The following is a 19,250-nucleotide window of genomic DNA, read 5'->3' on the forward strand; positions in this document are numbered from 1 at the left end:
AGATAAGCATGCCGGCTGTCAGAAACAGAGCTTTGAAAGGGCATATCCGCATTTCTGCTGTGATTCCAAAACAATGACAAGAGTAGCCACTTGACTTAAGGGGATTATGGGACGTTTCCTGAGGCTGATCAGAGCATAGTAATGCAACACCCTGTTCACACTGGCGCTGCAGTGCTCCAGCGGGGGCACATCAAACCTTATTCCACTCACCGAGGTGAAGTACAAGGAGTGCTCTAGCTGCGGAGTCAGAGCGCTCTACGTTCCTTGCCAGTGTGGACAGGTAGTGAGCTAGGGCGCCCATGGCAGTTTTAATGCGCTCCAACTCGCAAGTGTAGCCAAGACTTAGAGTTATATGGGCAGTTGGGTTGTAATTTTGCACCATAAAGGCACATTGCATCTGCGGAAGGATTTTCATGTGTCTGGATCATCAAGATCTACACTGCCAATTCCCAGTATAATAAAGTGTGTTTCTAACAGCAACTCCTTACTGGCCTGCAACATGTCTCCACATGCACCACCCAAGACATGGGGGACAGACAGAACTGGGACTAGGGGTGGGAAAAGACACTTTTGTTTAGAAACATTGAGAGAGTGTGTGGTCACGTGACCTGGTGTGCCTCTTGGCAGAGCCTTTAGTAATTACAAAGCATTATTGATCTCTAATCATTTTAATCATTTAATATTTTCACCGATTGTCTATTTCTCTTGGGTCAAGTCCTTAAATAAAGTTTATAGTTATTGTTTATAATGTGTTTGCTTGTGTGAGTTTGAATTATTTGTGAGTTCAAGTGCTGTAGCCTCAGCCTGAGTGTGGTTATCCCTTGTCTCACTGGAAGCACCACCAAGTAGCTTGATCCTTTAGCATGCCAGGATGGGGAGGCAGACACCTACCAGCAGCACAGAGAACTGAGGCCAGGGTGACCGAAACTTTGGAACTGTCCAAAAACTGTGAGGTACCCTCTCCTGTTTGCACTGCATTCAGGTACTAAGCCAGCACTGAAAGGGAGAGTTACATCTATACTTTGTTAAATAAACTTTTGCATCTAAGTGTTGTGTGTTAAGCAAAGAGGTGATCTGAGCTGGAACTGGTAAGCTGGGGTGTACTGTTCCTTTCCAAACAGCAAATCTGTAAATACTGTGAGTTTGCAGTGGAGCAGGGGCTTCACACTCCAGGGAGATGCTCGGAGAGCTCGGGGGTTGAAATGTGCCTATCGCTAACCTGTAAAGAGACAGCAGGGCCTGTGTAGGCCTAGAGGGGAGTGCTTGTGTTGCCTATGGCCACTGGAGTTGGGGAGCTGACCCTCATCAGGCACAGACAAGGCTTTCTTGTGGTAAGGGTAGGTGGCCACAGCCCTGGGTACCCCCCAGGAAGCAGGCCACATTGTTGTCCTAATTTTTAAAAATGAACATAGTTCTTTAGAAAAGTAATTTACGCTGATGTAAAAGTAGTATGTAATGATAAATATTTTTTCTTCCCTAGGAGAAGGTGTTGAAAGGAAACAAACAATTAATAAACAAACATATCTTAATGTGAACTCTTTGAATGGCTATTGTCTCTGAAAGGTTGTGCTGTTTTCTTGTGTATGCAGATTTTATCCAAAGTGATTTACTTCTGCAAGTCTAATAACCATACAACAGAATAACACAATGAAGGATGATTTCATAAATTACACAGAAAAAGAACAACCTAATCCTAGTAAGTTTTTTCGGTTAGTTGTTTCTTCTTTTGAATGTTAGGCTAGTTGTTGGAAGGATGTACTCCATTGCCACGAAACTAAGCCACATTTTGAATCTTGTCTGGGAGCCATGAGGGATTTCTATGGAAAAACAGATCAGCCCTCCCATCGTCCTCCACAAATCATGCTGCTCTGGCTATTAAGCTTTCTTCTGTGGTGTCTTTACCCAGCGAGTAAGAACCCTTGTTGGGGATCTGTCTGGAGGAAACAGCATTCAGAAAATATTCATAGCTAGCACTGAATACACGTATTCTCTTTTAACTTAATCACAGCACTACCTGGGCATAGCTCTGTGTGGCCTTTCTACCAACTTAAGTGACCCTGGGGAGCCTAGTGAGTCACTCTAGTTTGAAAATAGCTACGGCTCCCATCCTGCGAGCATTTATGCACATGAGTAGTCCCATTGAGTTTCAATGTGGCCGCTCATATGCCTAAAGTTATTTACATGCATCAGCAATGGGGTCTAAGTGTGCAAGTGCTCCACTATGCATCTGAAGAAGTGAGGTTTTTTACCCACGAAAGCTTATGCCCAAATAAATCTGTTAGTCTTTAAGGTGCCACCAAACTCCCTGTTGTGTTTGTGGATACAGACTAACATGGCTACCCCTTGATATATGCTCCAGTATGTGAGTCAGGAACCAGTTAACTGCATTTGAGTTGTTATATAATCAAAACAAACAGTGTCCTGTAAGTCTCTACAAACACGTTCTAAAAACTAGTGATGGAAAACACAGTAGTTACAGTTCAGGTTGAGACAGGATAGACAGCTGGTGTGTTGTGACCATCTTTTATCCTTTAGTTCACAGTCACCTCACTATTCTATTGTGATTCCTCTGTCTGTTTCTTTCATCCACTTGTTATTTCTCATCTTATTCCTTAATTATAAACTCTTTTGGGTGGAGATCCTCTTTTTTTGCTTGTGTTTGTGCAGCCATAGCACAGTAGGGTTGAGGCCAGTAGGTAACACTGAAACACCAACAAATAATAAGATGCCTGTTCCACTCTAAGGCCCCAATCCTGCAAAGACAAAGGCCTGGTCTACACCTAAAAGTTAGGTCCACCTAGCTACATTTCTCAGAGGTGTGAAAAATTCATGCTCTTGCGAGACATAGGTAAGCCGACCTAAGCCCCAATGTAGGCACCATTAGGTTGACAGAAGAACTCTTCCAGCAACGTAGCAGGTGGATTCACTAATCCCTTCCGCCATTGTAGTAAGTGTATATGCTACAGAGAGCATAGCTGCAGCTGTGCCACTGCAGCACTTCTAGTGTAGACACACACTTAGGCATTCCCTCAGTTTTTGCAAGACTGAGGCCCAAGTTAATCTTTAATGACTTCCCTTAAAATTAGTTTTGAGGCTGAAAATGATGTTTGTTCTCAGCTTGGATATGATTTTTGGGGAGGAAAAAATTGAAAGTTATGAGCTGTTTCAAGAGCGTGAGAAAAATGTAGGTTTCCTGCTTTAAAAAAATCACCAGTTCTGGTGCTCCAATAATCCAGAAAGGGATGTAATGTGCTTCATAAGAAGCAGACTTAAAAGACCTTACTGTTTGTGAAAGCAAAACCTACTTTCCCTCCATAGAATCTGCAAGTAATGGCTATGACAATCCTGCTTTCCAACATGATGAAAAACCTGAGCAAAATGACCAGTTACAGAAGAACAAGAAAAAGTAGGGGTTCCTTGATCTTAATACGCTGTTAAATTTCTTGCCCTGCCTTTCAAGAAAGGGTCTGGATTAATTTTGCATTAATCTCTTTAGAAAGAAAAATGAGGAGTCAAAGGAAAAGATGGTTGGCATTTTGAAATTGGTTAGTGCATAGTTTTTTGGTTTGATTTATATTTCTCATTGTTCCTTTTCTTTGCCTGTTGTACGTTATGGTAACAGACTGATATGCAACCACAATGCTGCATTTCAGAAGAGAAGAAAGAGGTCTGTGCAAAACTTAGTATTGCCGTACAGCCATTTTTGTGTGTTGATCTCAGGCTTCCCTCATTAAAAATACAGCCTGTTGTGCAAAGTTCCCCCCACAGCTAACTGCCAGTGCTTGACGAAGGAGTGAAATTCACCCATGTTAAGGACTGAAGTGAAGCATGTGCGGTAAGTAGGGCCTTGCCCTGGGTCTCTCAACTGGAGATAATTTTATCATTCATGCACAATGTCTCATGAATTATCCAGGGAAACAAGGGCTGTGTTTTTCTTAAATGTGATAACTGCTACGTACCCATTTCTATTGGTAGGCAGCAGCCAAATGTTTGTCAACTACCTGTTCTTGTTTACATTTTCAATGCACTGAGTAAATATGGGCTGTAGTAGAATGCACCCAGGGAGGCAGTGAGTTGCACAGGTGATGTTAGATACATTCTTTTTTCTGCAGATTAGGGGATTCATCCTGCCATCGTGTCCTAACTCTCTCAATAAAAATGGCCTAAAATGGTGTGTAAGCTTTTTCTAAGTGTATCCCATGTGTTGTGTTTGCCTTCAGACTATCTAATTCATTGCTTCATAAAGTGCTTTGGGATACCCAAATTGTGACTGGTGCTATGTAAAAACAAATCCTATTCTGTGTGTCCTAGTAGGATATTGTCACAATTATGTGAATTTGTCAACCTTCAATTAATTCCTTTTTCTTTATATTAATGTAGTTTGCGTATGCCGATTGGCTGGATATCATTTTGATGATAATAGGCTTGATTGCAGCTGTTGCAAATGGAACAGGGCTGCCACTTATTATCGTTGTCACTGGAGAGATGACAAACAGCTTTGTGACGATTGGCCAAGCAGTAAATGTATCTTCAGGTAAATAAAGTTTGTTCAACTTCTGAAAATATTTGTTAGGGTCTCTTATTTACTGGATTGGCAGAGGTTCAGGATGGAGTGCTGCTGTGGTGTTAAAAGCTACGAAAAGCATAGTGAATTCTGAGAAGTCCTTCCCTTTTACCCTGCTGTATAGTACAGTAGCAAACTCAACACTTGATAAATTACAGAGCAGTACATTTGGTAACTGTAAAACGATTTACTACTTTCTACAGCTTGTAGTTAATCCATGGAATTCACTGTTCCAGGAGGTCACCAAATCAAGATCTGTGATTGGACTTTTAAAACAACAAAATAGGACCATTAATTCTAATTTTCCTCTATATGAGCTAAGCTTATGAGAAGGGCAATCATAACTTACCCTAAAATATATGTGCTGACACCTGGAAGGGGTCTGCTATTTCTCCCAGGTCTGAACAGTTTTGCACATTTGGTTAGGCGCATTAGTAGTGAAATTTACCCTTTTTGCAGACAGCCAGCAAAATGCGGAGCTACCACTTGGACCTCACTTGGGCCCAGTTTTGAGGCTTGGGTGGAACCTAAGTGGTGCATAAAAGTCGGCCTTATGGTGTCTGCTTGGATGAATTTTGCCTTGTGTGAGGTAGAAGGGGGAGTTATCAACTTCTGAAAAATCAGATATTGACCACTGATGGAATCTGAAGGCCAGATCAGATGAAGCTATGATCTGGCCAGTGCCCTTTGACGTAGTGACCTAAATCCATGACATCACTATACAGTAACCCTCTGAGCTGACTCAGAAGCTTGCCCTGTTTGATCCTCCACTAGAAGGATGATGGCCACCATGAAAGTTATAAATCTACAGCGCTGTTGTACACGATTATGGCCTAAAACCGCCATGATTTGTTTTATGCCTGTTCTAATAAAACTGAATAATTTTTTTTGTTACAGTTAATCTTTCAGCTATGATGAATAGTAGCTCTACTTGTCCAGCTATTCCAGGTTTGGATATAGAAGCTGAAATGACCAGGTAGGAACCTCTGCAATTATTTTCATAAAAATAGCACAGTGTAGTTTCTATATTTTTTTTGTCCATTAGACTGTAAGCCAAATTTGTCCCTCAATTACATCCCATTGGCTTCAACAGGGTTGAACGTGACCTGATGTGTCTAAACTTATCTTGCAAGATGCAATTGACTTTATGGACTTTTACTATTTTACGACAGGTTTGCCTACTACTATGCGGGTATTGGCTTTGCTGTAGTGATACTGAGCACCATCCAAGTCTGGACATTTCTGACCTCAGCTGCAAGACAGACAGCAAGAATCCGACAAAAGTTTTTTTTCGCCATACTTCACCAGGAGATGGCTTGGTTTGATACCAGCCAGATTGGAACGTTGAACACCCGACTGACGGAGTGAGAAAGCTCTATTTATCTATGCACCAGAAACCTGAGTCTGATGTTTACCTTTATAGAATTAGCTACAGGGAATTTCCAGGAAACCTTTTTAACAAAGACCCAAAATATTTCTGCTATCTGAGGGAGGAATTCGTTACCATTTTTCACTTCACTTTCAGGGTTTCAGTGACATTTCCACTGCGAGGGCTTATTCTGTGAAATGCAATATCTTACTCCTCTAACATTGGCTTTGTAGTGTCTATGAGCTATTTTGCAAACTACTGTAGATAAACAGCTCTGCTGTCTCCAGCTAGTTTATAAACACTGAAAACCCTGACATTGTATGAAATGAAACTGCACTGATAGTTATGTGCACTGTGTTATCATTTTGAACCTGATCCAAAACCAATTAAAATCCTTAGAAATCTTTGGATCAGGTCCCTTGTGCAGGGATTCAGAGGAAGGTATGATCAGAGTTTCTCCAGATTTAATATTAGCGGGAGCGATATGCCCAGTTTTTGGAAGATGTGAATCCTGAAGGGAATGAGAGAGGCTTGAATTTCACCAATCCTAGCTCCCACATATATAAATAGCAAGGGAAAATTAGCATGACACACAATGGTTTTCCAAATAATAATTTACTAACACTGTGCTTGTCACTGTATAGGATGTAAAAAGGAGATATTTCTTGCCTCAAAGATCTTAAAATCTAATAACAAAATTGAAGAAGATCGGATACATAGGGGAACTTAGAGGAAAATGTAATGTAAAGGTTTTGGGGATGAATTTTTGGTTTTGTATGGATTATTCCTTTTGGCTATTCCATGAATGAATTGGGTCACGTGTGAATGAGCAGGGGTAGCAATGACAGAAGTCTATCTAGAGGTTACATCACAGAAAATGAGTTGTGATCTGCTAGTTCATAGCCCCACAAAGAGCCATTGCTGCTGTTCAGTATCCACGTCCAAAATTCCTACTACCCAATGATTTGAACAGTTAAACTTCTGAGAAGCTTCTCTCCAGCAAAAGAGAAAAATGTGTGAGGAGGAGGCATTCATCGAAGTTAACAAATCTCTTTTTAATTAACAGTGACATTAACACCATCCACGAAGGCATCGGAGACAAGATCTGTATATTTGTACAATTCTTTTCCACGTTTCTGACAGGGATTGTTATAGGATTCGTCTACGGGTGGAAACTGACTTTGGTGATATTGTCAGTTAGCCCTCTCCTTGCTGCAGCAGCAGCAGCTGGATCATTTGTAAGTGCTGAGGAAAAACAAATAAGAATTCTACCTCTAAAAATAGATTAAGAGGGAGTGAGCCCCAAAGCAACATCAAAGTTTGGAGAGCATGCAGAGCAGCCCTTCTCCTACTCCACTGGCTCCTGCCCCAAAATTTGCAGAGCTCTGTCTACACTGATCATCAGCGGGCAGGCATTAGCATGCCATGGAGGCCTGGACTGAGTGCTGTCACCACCACTCACCACATGGGAAGAGGATGATCTGCATCTATCAACTGTGACCACATTACTAGATATTGCTTGTAATGCTCAGAAAAATTTACAAAGTGTTTCCATTTTTAGATTGTATTTTGTTTTCGCTCTCCCTTTCCCCCACCGAAGCACTGAAAATGGTGGAGGAAGAAACAGGATTGTGACCTGTAATTAAGATAGCTAAGTTATTTACATGGCCTCCATTACTGTAGTTTCTGAGTGCCACACAAGCTTCATTGTGTTTAGCCTCACAACACCATGCAAGATAGGGAATTCTCATGTTACACATGGAGAAGTGAAAAACAGAGAAAAATTACTTATCCAAAGTTGCCCAGGAAAACTGTGTTGGAGTGGGGACTTGAACCCAGGTCTCCTTAATTCTAGGCTCTTTCGTTAAGTGCTTGATCACCGTTTGTATCAGTACATAATTTACACCACTTAAATAGATTTCCATAAAATACTTTCCCCTTCCCCCCACCCTCCCAATTTTCCAGTTCCTGGCATTATTCATTACAAAAGAGCTGTCTGCTTATGCTAGAGCAGGAGCTGTGGCAGAAGAAATTTTGACTTCTATCAGAACAGTCGTTGCTTTCAATGGACAGATGAAGGCATTAGCAAAGTGAGTTTTTTTAACTAATAATTGATTGTACATAATATTTGGGAAAGTGATATGCTTATTTAAAAAAAAAATCGAAGATGATCGGTCAGTTTATCCCCCAGACAGCTGAGAAGTTCAGATGAAGATAAATATGAGCATATGGAAGGAGATGTTTTCTGACACTCATAAATATTTGCAATCACTCAATTGACCTGCATTATGGAGGAGCATTGTAAGGTCCAATTTCCCTCTGACACTAACCTGAGGTTGAATTTGGAAGCTGAGGCTACAGAAAATGCAATCTTCTCTAAGGCTCCAGTCCAACAAAGCATTTCTGCAAATACTTTAAGCACATGCACACACACACTGAAATCATTGATTAAAGTGTTTACAGTTAAGTTCATGCTTTACTGGATCATGAGCTTAGGTAAGATTCCCTCTCACTTTCCTATGTCATTGACTTCAAGGGGGCTACCCACATGCTTAAAATTAAGTACGTGCTTAGTGCTTTGCAAATAATCCTCCTCTTGATCTAATCTGAACAGCACCAATGATATCTGAGCAGTTTATGTGGAAAAAATTAATTGCACATCATTTTAGGATCCCGTCACTACTGCGTAAACTGTGCCATTCGTTTTGGGCCTTCCCACTTTTGGTCAGGGCACTTTTGTACATAATGTATGTGTTGAGAGGTTCCTACAAAGTTGCTTAGCCTGTTATTGAACAATAAAATGATATGCATGTCCTCCTGAAACGTTCTGAGAACATTGCTGGGCTAAACGGTGCTTTCTCTAATGCCCTTCAGAAGCTAAAGGGGATTGGATAGCTAATGAGTGAACAGAAGCTGTTATTGATTGATGGAAAACCATAAGCTTGTAAAGGAATTGCAAGAAAAAAGAGAATAATTTTTTTCATTAACTAATTGTTAATCTTTTTCCTTGTCTCACAGGGGTTAACTAGCATAATATGGTGCTTAATTTGTATTTGATTGCTTGCTATGGGCATATGTCTTGGTAATTTAGCTTATGAGAATAGTTCTTGGCTTCCAACAGCATTCAGCAGGAGAGAACTACTGCCAGGTTGTGGAGTCAAAGGGGATTCTGGCTTCTGTTTACTTGTTTGGTTTTATCTAAAGCACTTTTTCTTCAAAAATTGAGTGAGCACTAACTCTTCCCATTGCGAGCAGATATTCATAGAATCCTAGAAATGTAGGGCTGGAAGGGACCTTGAGAGATCATCAATTCAAGCCCCCTGCACTGAGGCAGGGTCAAGTATAGCTAGGCCATCTCTGATAGGTGTTTGCCTAACCAGTTCTGAAAAACCTCCAATAATGGGAATTCCACAACCTTCCTCGGTAACACATTCCAGTACTTAACTATCCTAATATTTAGACAGATTTTCCTAATATCTAACCTAAATCTCCCTTGGTGCAGATTACCCTGATTATTTCTTGCCCTGTCTTCTGTGAATATGGAGAACAACCGATCACCATCCTCTTTTTAACACTCCTTAGCATATTTGAAGACTGTTAGCCAGGTCCTGCTTAGTCTTCAATTTTCAAGACCAACATGCCCAGTTCTTTTAACCTTTCTTCAGGTTTTCTAAACTTTTTATAATTTTTGTTGGTCTCTTCTAGACTTTCTCTAGTTTGTCCACACCTTTCCTAAACCGATACACTACTCTGGCAGAGGCCTCACCAAAGACAAGTAGAGTGGAACAATTGCCTCCCATGTCTTAAATATGGTACTCCCCTGAGTGCACCCCAGCATATTATCTTTTTTTCACAACTACATCCACTTGTTGGTTCATATTCAATTTGTGATGCACTTGAATTCCCAGATCCTTGTCTGCAGTACTGCTGCCTAGCCAGTTATTCCCCATTTTGTATTTGCACATTTGATTTTTCCTTCCCAAGTGTAGTACTTTGCACTCGTCTTTATTTAATTTCATGTTGTTTATTTCAGGCTAATTTTTCCAATATTACATAAGAAGAGGTCAGACCAATGGTCCCTCTAGTCCAGAATCCTGTATTCTGACTGTCCAGTGCCAGATACTTCAGAATAAATGAAGAGAACAGGGCAATTTTTGAGTGATCAATCCCGTCATCCAGTCCCAGATTCTGTCACTCAGACGTTTAGGGGCATCCACAGCATAGGGTTCCACCCCTGACCATCTTGGCGAATAGCTATTGATGAACCTAGCCTCCATTAGCTTATCTAATTCTTTTTTGAACTCACTTATACTTTTGGCCTGGCAATGAGTTGTTGACTGCATTATGTGAAGAAGTACTTCATTTTGTAAGTTTTAAACCTACTACTTATTAATTTCATTGGGTGACCCCTGGTTCTTATGTTACATGAAGGGGTAAATAAGAATTTCCTATTCACTTTCTCTTCTTTCATTTTCTAGACCTCTATCATATCCTCTCTTAGTCATCTCTTTTCTAAGATGAACAGTCCAGTCTTTTTAATCTCTCCTCAGGTGGAAGTTATTCCAAACCCCTAGTAATTTTGTTGCCCTTCTCTGTACCTTTTCTAATTCTAATATATCTTATTTGAGATGGGGCAACCAGAACTGCACACATTATCTGAGGTGTGGGCATATCATGGATTTACACAGTGGCATTATGATATTTTCTGTCTTATTAGCGATCCCTTTCCTAATGGTTCCTAACATTCTGTTAGCTTTTTTTGACAGCTGCTGCACATTGAGCAAATGTTTTCAGAGAATTGTCCATGATGTCTACAAGATCTCTTTCTTAAGTGGTAGCAGTTAAATTAGACCCCATCATTTTTTTTTATAGTTGGGATTGTTTTCCAATATGCCTTACTTTGCATTTATCAACATTGAATTTCATCTGCCATTTTGTTGCCCAGTCACTCAGTTTTGTGAGATGCCTTTGTAGCTCTTTACAGTCATCTCTGGACTTAACTATGTTGAATAATTTTGTATCATCTGCAATATTTGCCACCTCATTGTTCACCCTCTTTTTTTCATATAATTTATGACTATGTGAACAGCAGAGGTCTCTGTACAGGGTCCCCAAAGGATCTATAATTTTTCTCTCTCTGCTGTGAAAACTGACCATTTATTCCTACCCTTTGTTTCCTATCACTCTTATCCCAAGTCTTTGCTTAACAGCCTTTTGTGTGGGACCTTGTCAGAGGCTTTCTGAAAGTCCAAGTACACTATATTAACTGGATCACCCATGTCCACATGCTTGCTGAAACTCTCAAAGAATTTTAATAGATTGGTGAGGCACAATTTCCATTTACAAAGTTGTGTTGACTGTTTCCCAACATATCATGTTTATCTGTGTACCTGATAATTCACTCAGAGCAGCCATGGGTCAGTTCCTCTGTTAATGTAAAATCAATGAAGCTGTGTTGATTCACACCATCTAAGAATCTAGATAATTGATTTTTATGGCAGAAAACCCTGGAAGCATGAGAGGAAGCTAGGGAACTGAATGTCATCTGGGTACATACCAAATTTAACATTTATCATCTGTTTTCAGATATGATGTTAACCTGGAGAATGCTAGGAAAGTTGGAGTAAAAAAATCCATTACCACCTACACATCTTTGGGTTTCACAGAGTTTATTTCATTTGGAGCCTTTGCTCTTGCATTTTGGTACGGAACCAAACTCACAGTGGAGGAGAAAGAGAATTATGACATCGGACATGTGTTAATTGTAAGTACAGCATAGTATAGTCGATTCGCTGAGGCAAACTTTTTAAAAATGGTCTATAAATTAGAAAAAATGCTTTGTTGTGTAAGTACTGCATCAAAGGAGCCATAATTTCTACTCGGGCACAAAGAACCCATCAGACTAATTGTGTTTAATATAAATCAACAGAGATGTTGAATCTACATATTTAAGACCTCAAAGTTCCTAAACAAATATCTCATTTGGTCACTGTCATGCTGTCTGGAGTGGTTCACGACCATGAGTGCCTACCTTAAGGCAGGCTGTCAGAAAACAGGGTAGACACCCTAAATTGGTGGTCTGTTCTATAGTTAGATTTCACCAATACAGTAACAAATGTGAATTCCTGGATCACTATACTAATCTTACAATGGAATCACAGACAGACTCTCCAGTCTATCTTGCCGCCCAGACAAACTTGACTTCATGATAAAAGGTCATTTACACCAAAAATCACACCACATTCAGGTTGCTTCCAGTCCCAGGACTAATCACTTACCCCAGATCAATTGATAGCCTAGATTTTATACCAAAGACAATGCTGGTAGACAATTCTGTAGTAAACTAACTAAAGGTTTATTAGCTAAGAAAAGGTAATAAGAGTTATTGAGAGATTAAAGCAGATAAAATATAAGTACAGATGAGTCAGTCTATAATTTCAAATGATAGCGGAAATGTAGTGATCTGCCAGTTTCGCAAAAGTCTCTCAGGGCTCAGGGAATCTCCATCTCTATGTTCATTTATTTTGCCCTGTTAGAATCCAAACAGTGCAGAGATGAAGGCTTTTTCCCTGAATCCATACTCATAGTTTTCTTCTCACAGAAAACAAGCTGACAGGGTCAATACCCATGTGGGCTTTTCCTTTGATGGCAGAGAGTGAGGAATACATTTGGAGTCTTTGACCTTTGATCATCACACACAATGACCACTTGCTTTGAAATTAACACTTTTCTGTTAAATTCTTCATTTGCATTCCACAAGACTTCTTTCTCATTTGATGGGTTATTTGCTGACAGGGGCATACCCTATGTGAATGTTTGCTACAACATTATAACTGGATCCAGATAAGTGTTTTAACTAATGCATTGTTTTCAGTGCATTAACATCCCATTAGTTTTCATGAAGTTTAAACACCAAATACATTCTTATACATTTAACAATTACTTAGATCTATACTAATACACATGTGAATTGGCCTGGCTTCCAGCTATGCATCTGTAATCATTCAGTGAGGTCTGGGGCTTTGGCATGAGCTGGCACTTTGTCTGCCAGTGTCACAGCCATGTGATCATCTTTCATTTTTTTAAATCCCTGCAAGGGATTATTTTACTTGACCAAAAATTTTAGATTATTTTTCCTTTGAAAAGGAATAAGGCCCTGATCCTGCAAAGACATAGGTATGTGCGTTATGCACTGTGAGTAGCCCCACTGACTTCTGATGAGAACTTGACTTCAGTGGAACTAGTCACAGTGCATAATGTAAAGCATGTGCTTTGAAGGATTGGGGCCTCAGGAAACTGTGGATTAACTCTCTTTGAGGACGCTGAGGTTTTTAATATTGCAAAGAGATGGAGAGATGTCTAATTTCACTATTTATTCTCTTAATGGGAGTTAATGAAAGCAGGAGCAATAAAAAAAGCTAATCCAACTGTTAAAGGGCATGTGGGTGCACACAATAGCTACATTCATCATGTCTTGTGTCAAATCCAGTGAAAGAATAAAAACTGTGTGAGCTGGAAAAATGCAACCTGAAATCGTAGTTTTGATTTTCTTGTTTATATTTTTTTTTCTGGAAAAGCTCTTACGGAACTGTGATGTTATTGATATAAATTGGGACCATATAGAACATGGGTTGCAACCAAGGTCCTGTAGTGGCACCAAATCTTAGGTAAAGGGGATCATATAAGGTGTCTAAGACCAGGTTATGGGTTGCTGGTTGTGATTATGCTGTCTGTGTGTATGTATCATTTTGTATTGAAGTTATAGGTATCGGCTCTATACTGTCTGTACTTCAAACTTATGCTGTGCTTCTGGGTGATGTCCCAGACAAGTTGGTGTTAGCTCTGCCTAGCCTGCTTGATGGCCCAGTAAGGACCTTCAGCTACACAATTGACCCATGGAGAGAAGGCAGACACGCCTTGTGACTCAGCAAAGTATGCAGGGACTTGTCCATGTGACTCCAGACTCCATTTTGCTGTAATTTTCCACAGTAAGGACAAAGAGGTTCTTACACCTGGAAAAGCCTATAAAAGGCTGATGCCTCATCTCCATCTTGTCTTCAATCCTGCTTCTGAGCTCTGGAGGGACTTTGCTACAAACTGAAGCTCTGTACAAAGGACTGAATGACCCATCCCAGCGGGGGATGTACTCCAGAGACTTGATTTGAACCTGCAGTTTATGCCATCACTGCTGCAAGCCTGAACTAAGAACTTTGCCATTACTGTATGTAATTGATTCCATTTAACCAATTCTACCTCTCATCTCTACCTTTTTCCCTTCTGATTAAACCTTTAGATTTTAGATTCTAAAGGATTGGCCACAGCGTGATTTGTGGGTAAGATCTGATGTGTATATTGACCTGGGTCTGGGGCTTGATTCTTTGGAATCAAGAGAACCTTTTTCTTTTATTGGGGTGTTGGTTTTCATAACCATTCATTCCCAGGACGAGTGGGACTGGTGGTGATACTGGGAGACTGGAGTGTCTAAGGAAATTGCTTGTGTGACTTGTGGTTAGCCAGTGGGGTGAAACCAAAGTCCTTTTTGTCTGGCTGGTTTGGTTTGCCTTAGAGGTGGAAAAACCCCAGCCGAGGGCTGTGACTGCCCTTGTTTTAGCAATTGGTCCTAAATTGTCACTCTCAGTTGGGTCCCACCAGAACAGCATCATCACAGTGGCGTAGTCGTGCTTGGATCCACAGAACCAGGTCAATTAAGCTTTGGGTCAGAACCCCACGCTATCCAAATTTGAAATTTGGGATTGAGAGTTTGGTTGGTTAAAGATCAGTGACCATGAGACAGAAAGCATCAGCAAAAGCAATGAAACTGCAAGCCTTGAGAGACAGCCTGCAGTCTGAACATGAGCAAAAACTGGCAGGAATTCGAATGGAAGAGGAGCAAGCCTTGGCCCAGCTAGAGAAAGAGGCTGCTGAGAGAGAGAAAGAGGCTGCTGAGAGAGAGAAAGAGGCTGCTGAGAGAGAAGAAGAAGCTCGTAAGAGGCGTCTGGAGCTGCTGGCTGCTGAGGAGAAAACTCGACAGATGTGACAGGAGACGGCTAGACTCCAGCTCCAAGTCAAAAATGGAAGAACAGCAGAAACTGTATCCTCTTGAAAATCCAGTTTATAGCTGGGTTGATATGTGGTGTTACTCTGGGCAGTTTTCTGTGTTTAACCAGTTTTGCTATGGCTATGGACACGGGTATTCTAACCTGGTGGGAAATAGCTGTTTGTCTGTGCCAGAAAGCAGTGTGTCTGTGAGTGGAGTTTCTGAATGTCTGTCTGATGTCTCAGAAGGGAATCTGAAGTTAGATCAAGAGCAAAAAGATCTCATGGGTGAGGAAAATGTTTCTCAGGAGCAAAGTAAAGTAAATAGTCAGGTGGAAGCCCTAACTGAGGAAGGAGAGGGTAAATTTGTAATGGGCGATGGATTGGTGGCTAGTGCAGCTTGTAGAAGTGAACCTGAAATGGGTAACTGTGATTTGCTGGAAGTAGCTCAGTGTAGTGAAAAAAGCAGCAGCTTATCCATTGGGAGTGGCAATGTGCCTGGTAGGGAAAGTTTGGAGGAGCCTAGGCAGCCTTGTGAGCTGATGGCTTTGTCTAGTCAGCAGTTTGGGAAGACAGGGATCGTGGAAGATGAGTGTCCCTATCCCTTACCTGTGTCCTGTGTAGAGAAATGTGACAGTGAAGGGAATGTGCCTATGTCTGTCAGGGGTATTGACTTGCCTATGGAGGGAGCTACCTTGGTCTCCAAGCAGTTGTCTGTGAACAGCCCTGTGTGCTGGGACAAGGGAAGTGAAATCCCAAGCAGTGTGTCTGGTGAAGGAGAATGTGTCTCCGGCTCTTCTGTGTCTGTGGAGCAGACAGAAGGGGCCTTTCAGCCTGTGATGGTTGAGGGTGATTCAGTTGTCTCGGAGTTGGTTGTGGATACAGCTAAAGCCCAGAAAGGAAATGGTCCTAAGTTTGGGTCTGCTGGGGAGAATGGCACTGTAACTAGGTTGCATCCAGTTAGTGTCTTAGCAAAATCCCAGAGACCAGACAATTCTGGTGCTTGTAGTTTGCCAGTTGCTAATGTGTGGTTGGAAAAGGGTGAAGCAACTCTGTCTGATCAGGGTGATACCCCAGCCAGGGCACAAGGAGAGCATGAAGGTGATTTAATTGTGTTACCTACTGACAGTTTGACAACTTGTAGCAAGAAGGAAAAGATTCCTGAACTTGTTCCAGGCCAGGGAAAGGAGAGTGCTTCTAACCCGTTATCTAGAAAGTCTATAAGTTTGCCTGAAAGGGGATTGTGTAGAGATTTGCCTGATGGTCCAGAGGTGATTCTGGATGAGACCCAGCAAGAGTCTGTGGTTGCTCAGGGAAGTGTTCCTTTAGAGCAAGCCCTAGGTGAAGTGGGTGAGAGCAGAATTTCTGAGAGGGGTGAATTGCTGCTTAGAAAAGCTCATAGGGAAAGGAATCCTTATGGTAATTTGTGCAAGCAGTTTACTGCAATTGAAGGGCGTGAAAGTGATTTAATCAAGGAAGTTTCAGTTCCTAACAGCCAGACATTTTCTGTTGTAAATGGATCCACTGACTTTCCCTTTGAAAGATCCAGTGTGGGCAGCTTTGAAAAGGTCTCAGATGGAGTAGAAGCTGTTAAGGAAGTTGAGCAGCCTTATAACCACGTGGCTGTGTGTGGCCAGCTTGTTGGGAAGACAATGGTGTTGGAACAGAAATGTCTCCATGCTGATTCTGTAAGTGAGCAGTTGGTGCTTCAGGATCTGAGGACAGATTCAGTTACTGGTGTTTCAGAGCAGAACAGTTTTATGGCTGAATGCTGGAGGAGGCAGGGGAGAGCAAGCCAGCTCTCACCCTCAGACTCTTTGGATTTGTGTGGTATCTCTGTAAGACAAAGTCCAGCCTTGGAATCCATAGCAGCTAAGAAGTTAAAAGCTAGTGTCTGTGTTGATGTGAATTACTTGGCTAGCAGGGAGAAGAAAGACTTGCTAATAGCTGTTAGCAAAGAGAGCCCACCCCATCAGCCAGTGAATTCTATTAAAGCAAGAGAAATCAGGGTTTAATCCTGCAGGACACGGAGGAAAGAAAAAAACGAATTTTACAAAGGAAAGCCACAGGTTAACCCTAAAATGCCCAAACCCCAATGGTATTGAGCCAAATGTGTGGTGTGACAAACATGATTGTAGATGGACACTTGCAATAAATTTGTTGTTATTGCTAATGGTAATGTTTGTTACTAATGTGTTGCTATTACCAAGAAATGTAAAAATGTGCAATGTGCCTAATTTTGTGGAAAATCCCTTAAACATGTTGAGAGTAATGCATGAAGACGTACTTTATGTTAAAAGGCCTTGCTATACTGATGTTTCACAGTTAATGCCTGTAAACGGTATTGGAACTTTTCACAGGGGAAAATACATTCCAGACCTGATGTGCTGTATGAAAGGGGAAACTGAGGCACACTACCATATTGCTTTCATGGCTAAATGCCAAGATTCCTGTACTATGAACAACATCAATATCTACATTGGTTTAATGTTAATTGGGTTCCAAACATTGGCCAGAGCTGGTATGGATAAAGTAGCTGTTTTCTTTAGCTCTTGGCAAGATCACATGAAACATACAGGAACCATGCTGCAAAAGCTAACCAAGTTATACCTTGAGTTTGTAAAGAGATTCATTCATGTTATTGAAAATGACTTTGATAAACCATTTCTGTTATACACTGGTACGGCCTCTAGCCCAACACTAGCTGTAGTGAGACAGACCCAAGGATGGGGGGCTCTTTGGATGCAGTCAGTGATGTTTTGTCATCCCTTCCTGCATCAATTTTGTGTTGGGGGTGTGACGTTATTGATATAAATTGGGACCATATAGAACATGGGTTGCAACCAAGGTCCTGTAGTGGCACCAAATCTTAGGTAAAGGGGATCATATAAGGTGTCTAAGACCAGGTTATGGGTTGCTGGTTGTGATTATGCTGTCTGTGTGTATGTATCATTTTGTATTGAAGTTATAGGTATTGGCTCTATACTGTCTGTACTTCAAACTTATGCTGTGCTTCTGGGTGATGTCCCAGACAAGTTGGTGTTAGCTCTGCCTAGCCTGCTTGATGGCCCAGTAAGGACCTTCAGCTACACAATTGACCCATGGAGAGAAGGCAGACACGCCTTGTGACTCAGCAAAGTATGCAGGGACTTGTCCATGTGACTCCAGACTCCATTTTGCTGTAATTTTCCACAGTAAGGACAAAGAGGTTCTTACACCTGGAAAAGCCTATAAAAGGCTGATGCCTCATCTCCATCTTGTCTTCAATCCTGCTTCTGAGCTCTGGAGGGACTTTGCTACAAACTGAAGCTCTGTACAAAGGACTGAATGACCCATCCCAGCGGGGGATGTACTCCAGAGACTTGATTTGAACCTGCAGTTTATGCCATCACTGCTACAAGCCTGAACTAAGAACTTTGCCATTACTGTATGTAATTGATTCCATTTAACCAATTCTACCTCTCATCTCTACCTTTTTCCCTTCTGATTAAACCTTTAGATTTTAGATTCTAAAGGATTGGCCACAGCGTGATTTGTGGGTAAGATCTGATGTGTATATTGACCTGGGTCTGGGGCTTGATTCTTTGGAATCAAGAGAACCTTTTTCTTTTATTGGGGTGTTGGTTTTCATAACCATTCATTCCCAGGACGAGTGGGACTGGTGGTGATACTGGGAGACTGGAGTGTCTAAGGAAATTGCTTGTGTGACTTGTGGTTAGCCAGTGGGGTGAAACCAAAGTCCTTTTTGTCTGGCTGGTTTGGTTTGCCTTAGAGGTGGAAAAACCCCAGCCGAGGGCTGTGACTGCCCTGTTTTAGCAATTGGTCCTAAATTGTCACTCTCAGTTGGGTCCCGCCAGAACCGCATCGTCACAGGAACCACCAGGATTACCATAATATTTAGCACTAAGGAAACTGCAGGTCTGGAGTGTACTGTACACTAGCTCCTGTTTTGTTCCCTGTAGGTATTATTCTGTCTGTTCCGTGGCGCATTCTACCTCATCCAGGGCTTCCCACACTTGGAATGTGTTGCCAGTGCTCGAGGTGCTGCCTATGAAGTGTACAAGGTCATCAGTAAGGTACTGTGACAGACTCAGACCAGTGGGGTAAAGGAGTCTGGTAGAGGGCAAATATACTGGTCACTGGATGAACAATTTTCATTTCCCTGAGTGACCAGAGCAGGGGCTGCCCTACAGCAATCAGGAACCTGCTAGAACTAAATAAGACCAGCAAGCTAATCAAGACACCTGGAGCCAATTAAGAACTTTCTGGAATCAATTATGG

The 19,250-nt window shown here is 41.5% G+C and overlaps 1 protein-coding gene across 1 annotated transcript in view; it reads left to right on the top strand.

Annotated features, from left to right (window-relative positions):
- Nucleotides 1-1,606: 1,606 nt before the first annotated feature.
- The window catches only part of LOC123363418 (ATP-dependent translocase ABCB1-like), a 68,522-nt gene continuing 50,878 nt past the window's right edge, over nucleotides 1,607-19,250 (top strand). The window contains exons 1-10 of the mRNA XM_045004363.1: nucleotides 1,607-1,696; nucleotides 3,319-3,406; nucleotides 3,497-3,545; nucleotides 4,381-4,534; nucleotides 5,462-5,540; nucleotides 5,737-5,928; nucleotides 7,000-7,171; nucleotides 7,899-8,023; nucleotides 11,520-11,697; nucleotides 18,932-19,045. Coding sequence (XP_044860298.1) covers nucleotides 1,648-1,696; nucleotides 3,319-3,406; nucleotides 3,497-3,545; nucleotides 4,381-4,534; nucleotides 5,462-5,540; nucleotides 5,737-5,928; nucleotides 7,000-7,171; nucleotides 7,899-8,023; nucleotides 11,520-11,697; nucleotides 18,932-19,045 — 1,200 coding nt within the window. The 5' untranslated portion in view covers nucleotides 1,607-1,647. The remainder of the gene's footprint in view (nucleotides 1,697-3,318; nucleotides 3,407-3,496; nucleotides 3,546-4,380; nucleotides 4,535-5,461; nucleotides 5,541-5,736; nucleotides 5,929-6,999; nucleotides 7,172-7,898; nucleotides 8,024-11,519; nucleotides 11,698-18,931; nucleotides 19,046-19,250) is intronic.

The sequence above is a fragment of the Mauremys mutica genome, chromosome 2, assembly GCF_020497125.1.
Source record: "Mauremys mutica isolate MM-2020 ecotype Southern chromosome 2, ASM2049712v1, whole genome shotgun sequence".
Taxonomy (NCBI): Eukaryota; Metazoa; Chordata; order Testudines; family Geoemydidae; genus Mauremys; species Mauremys mutica.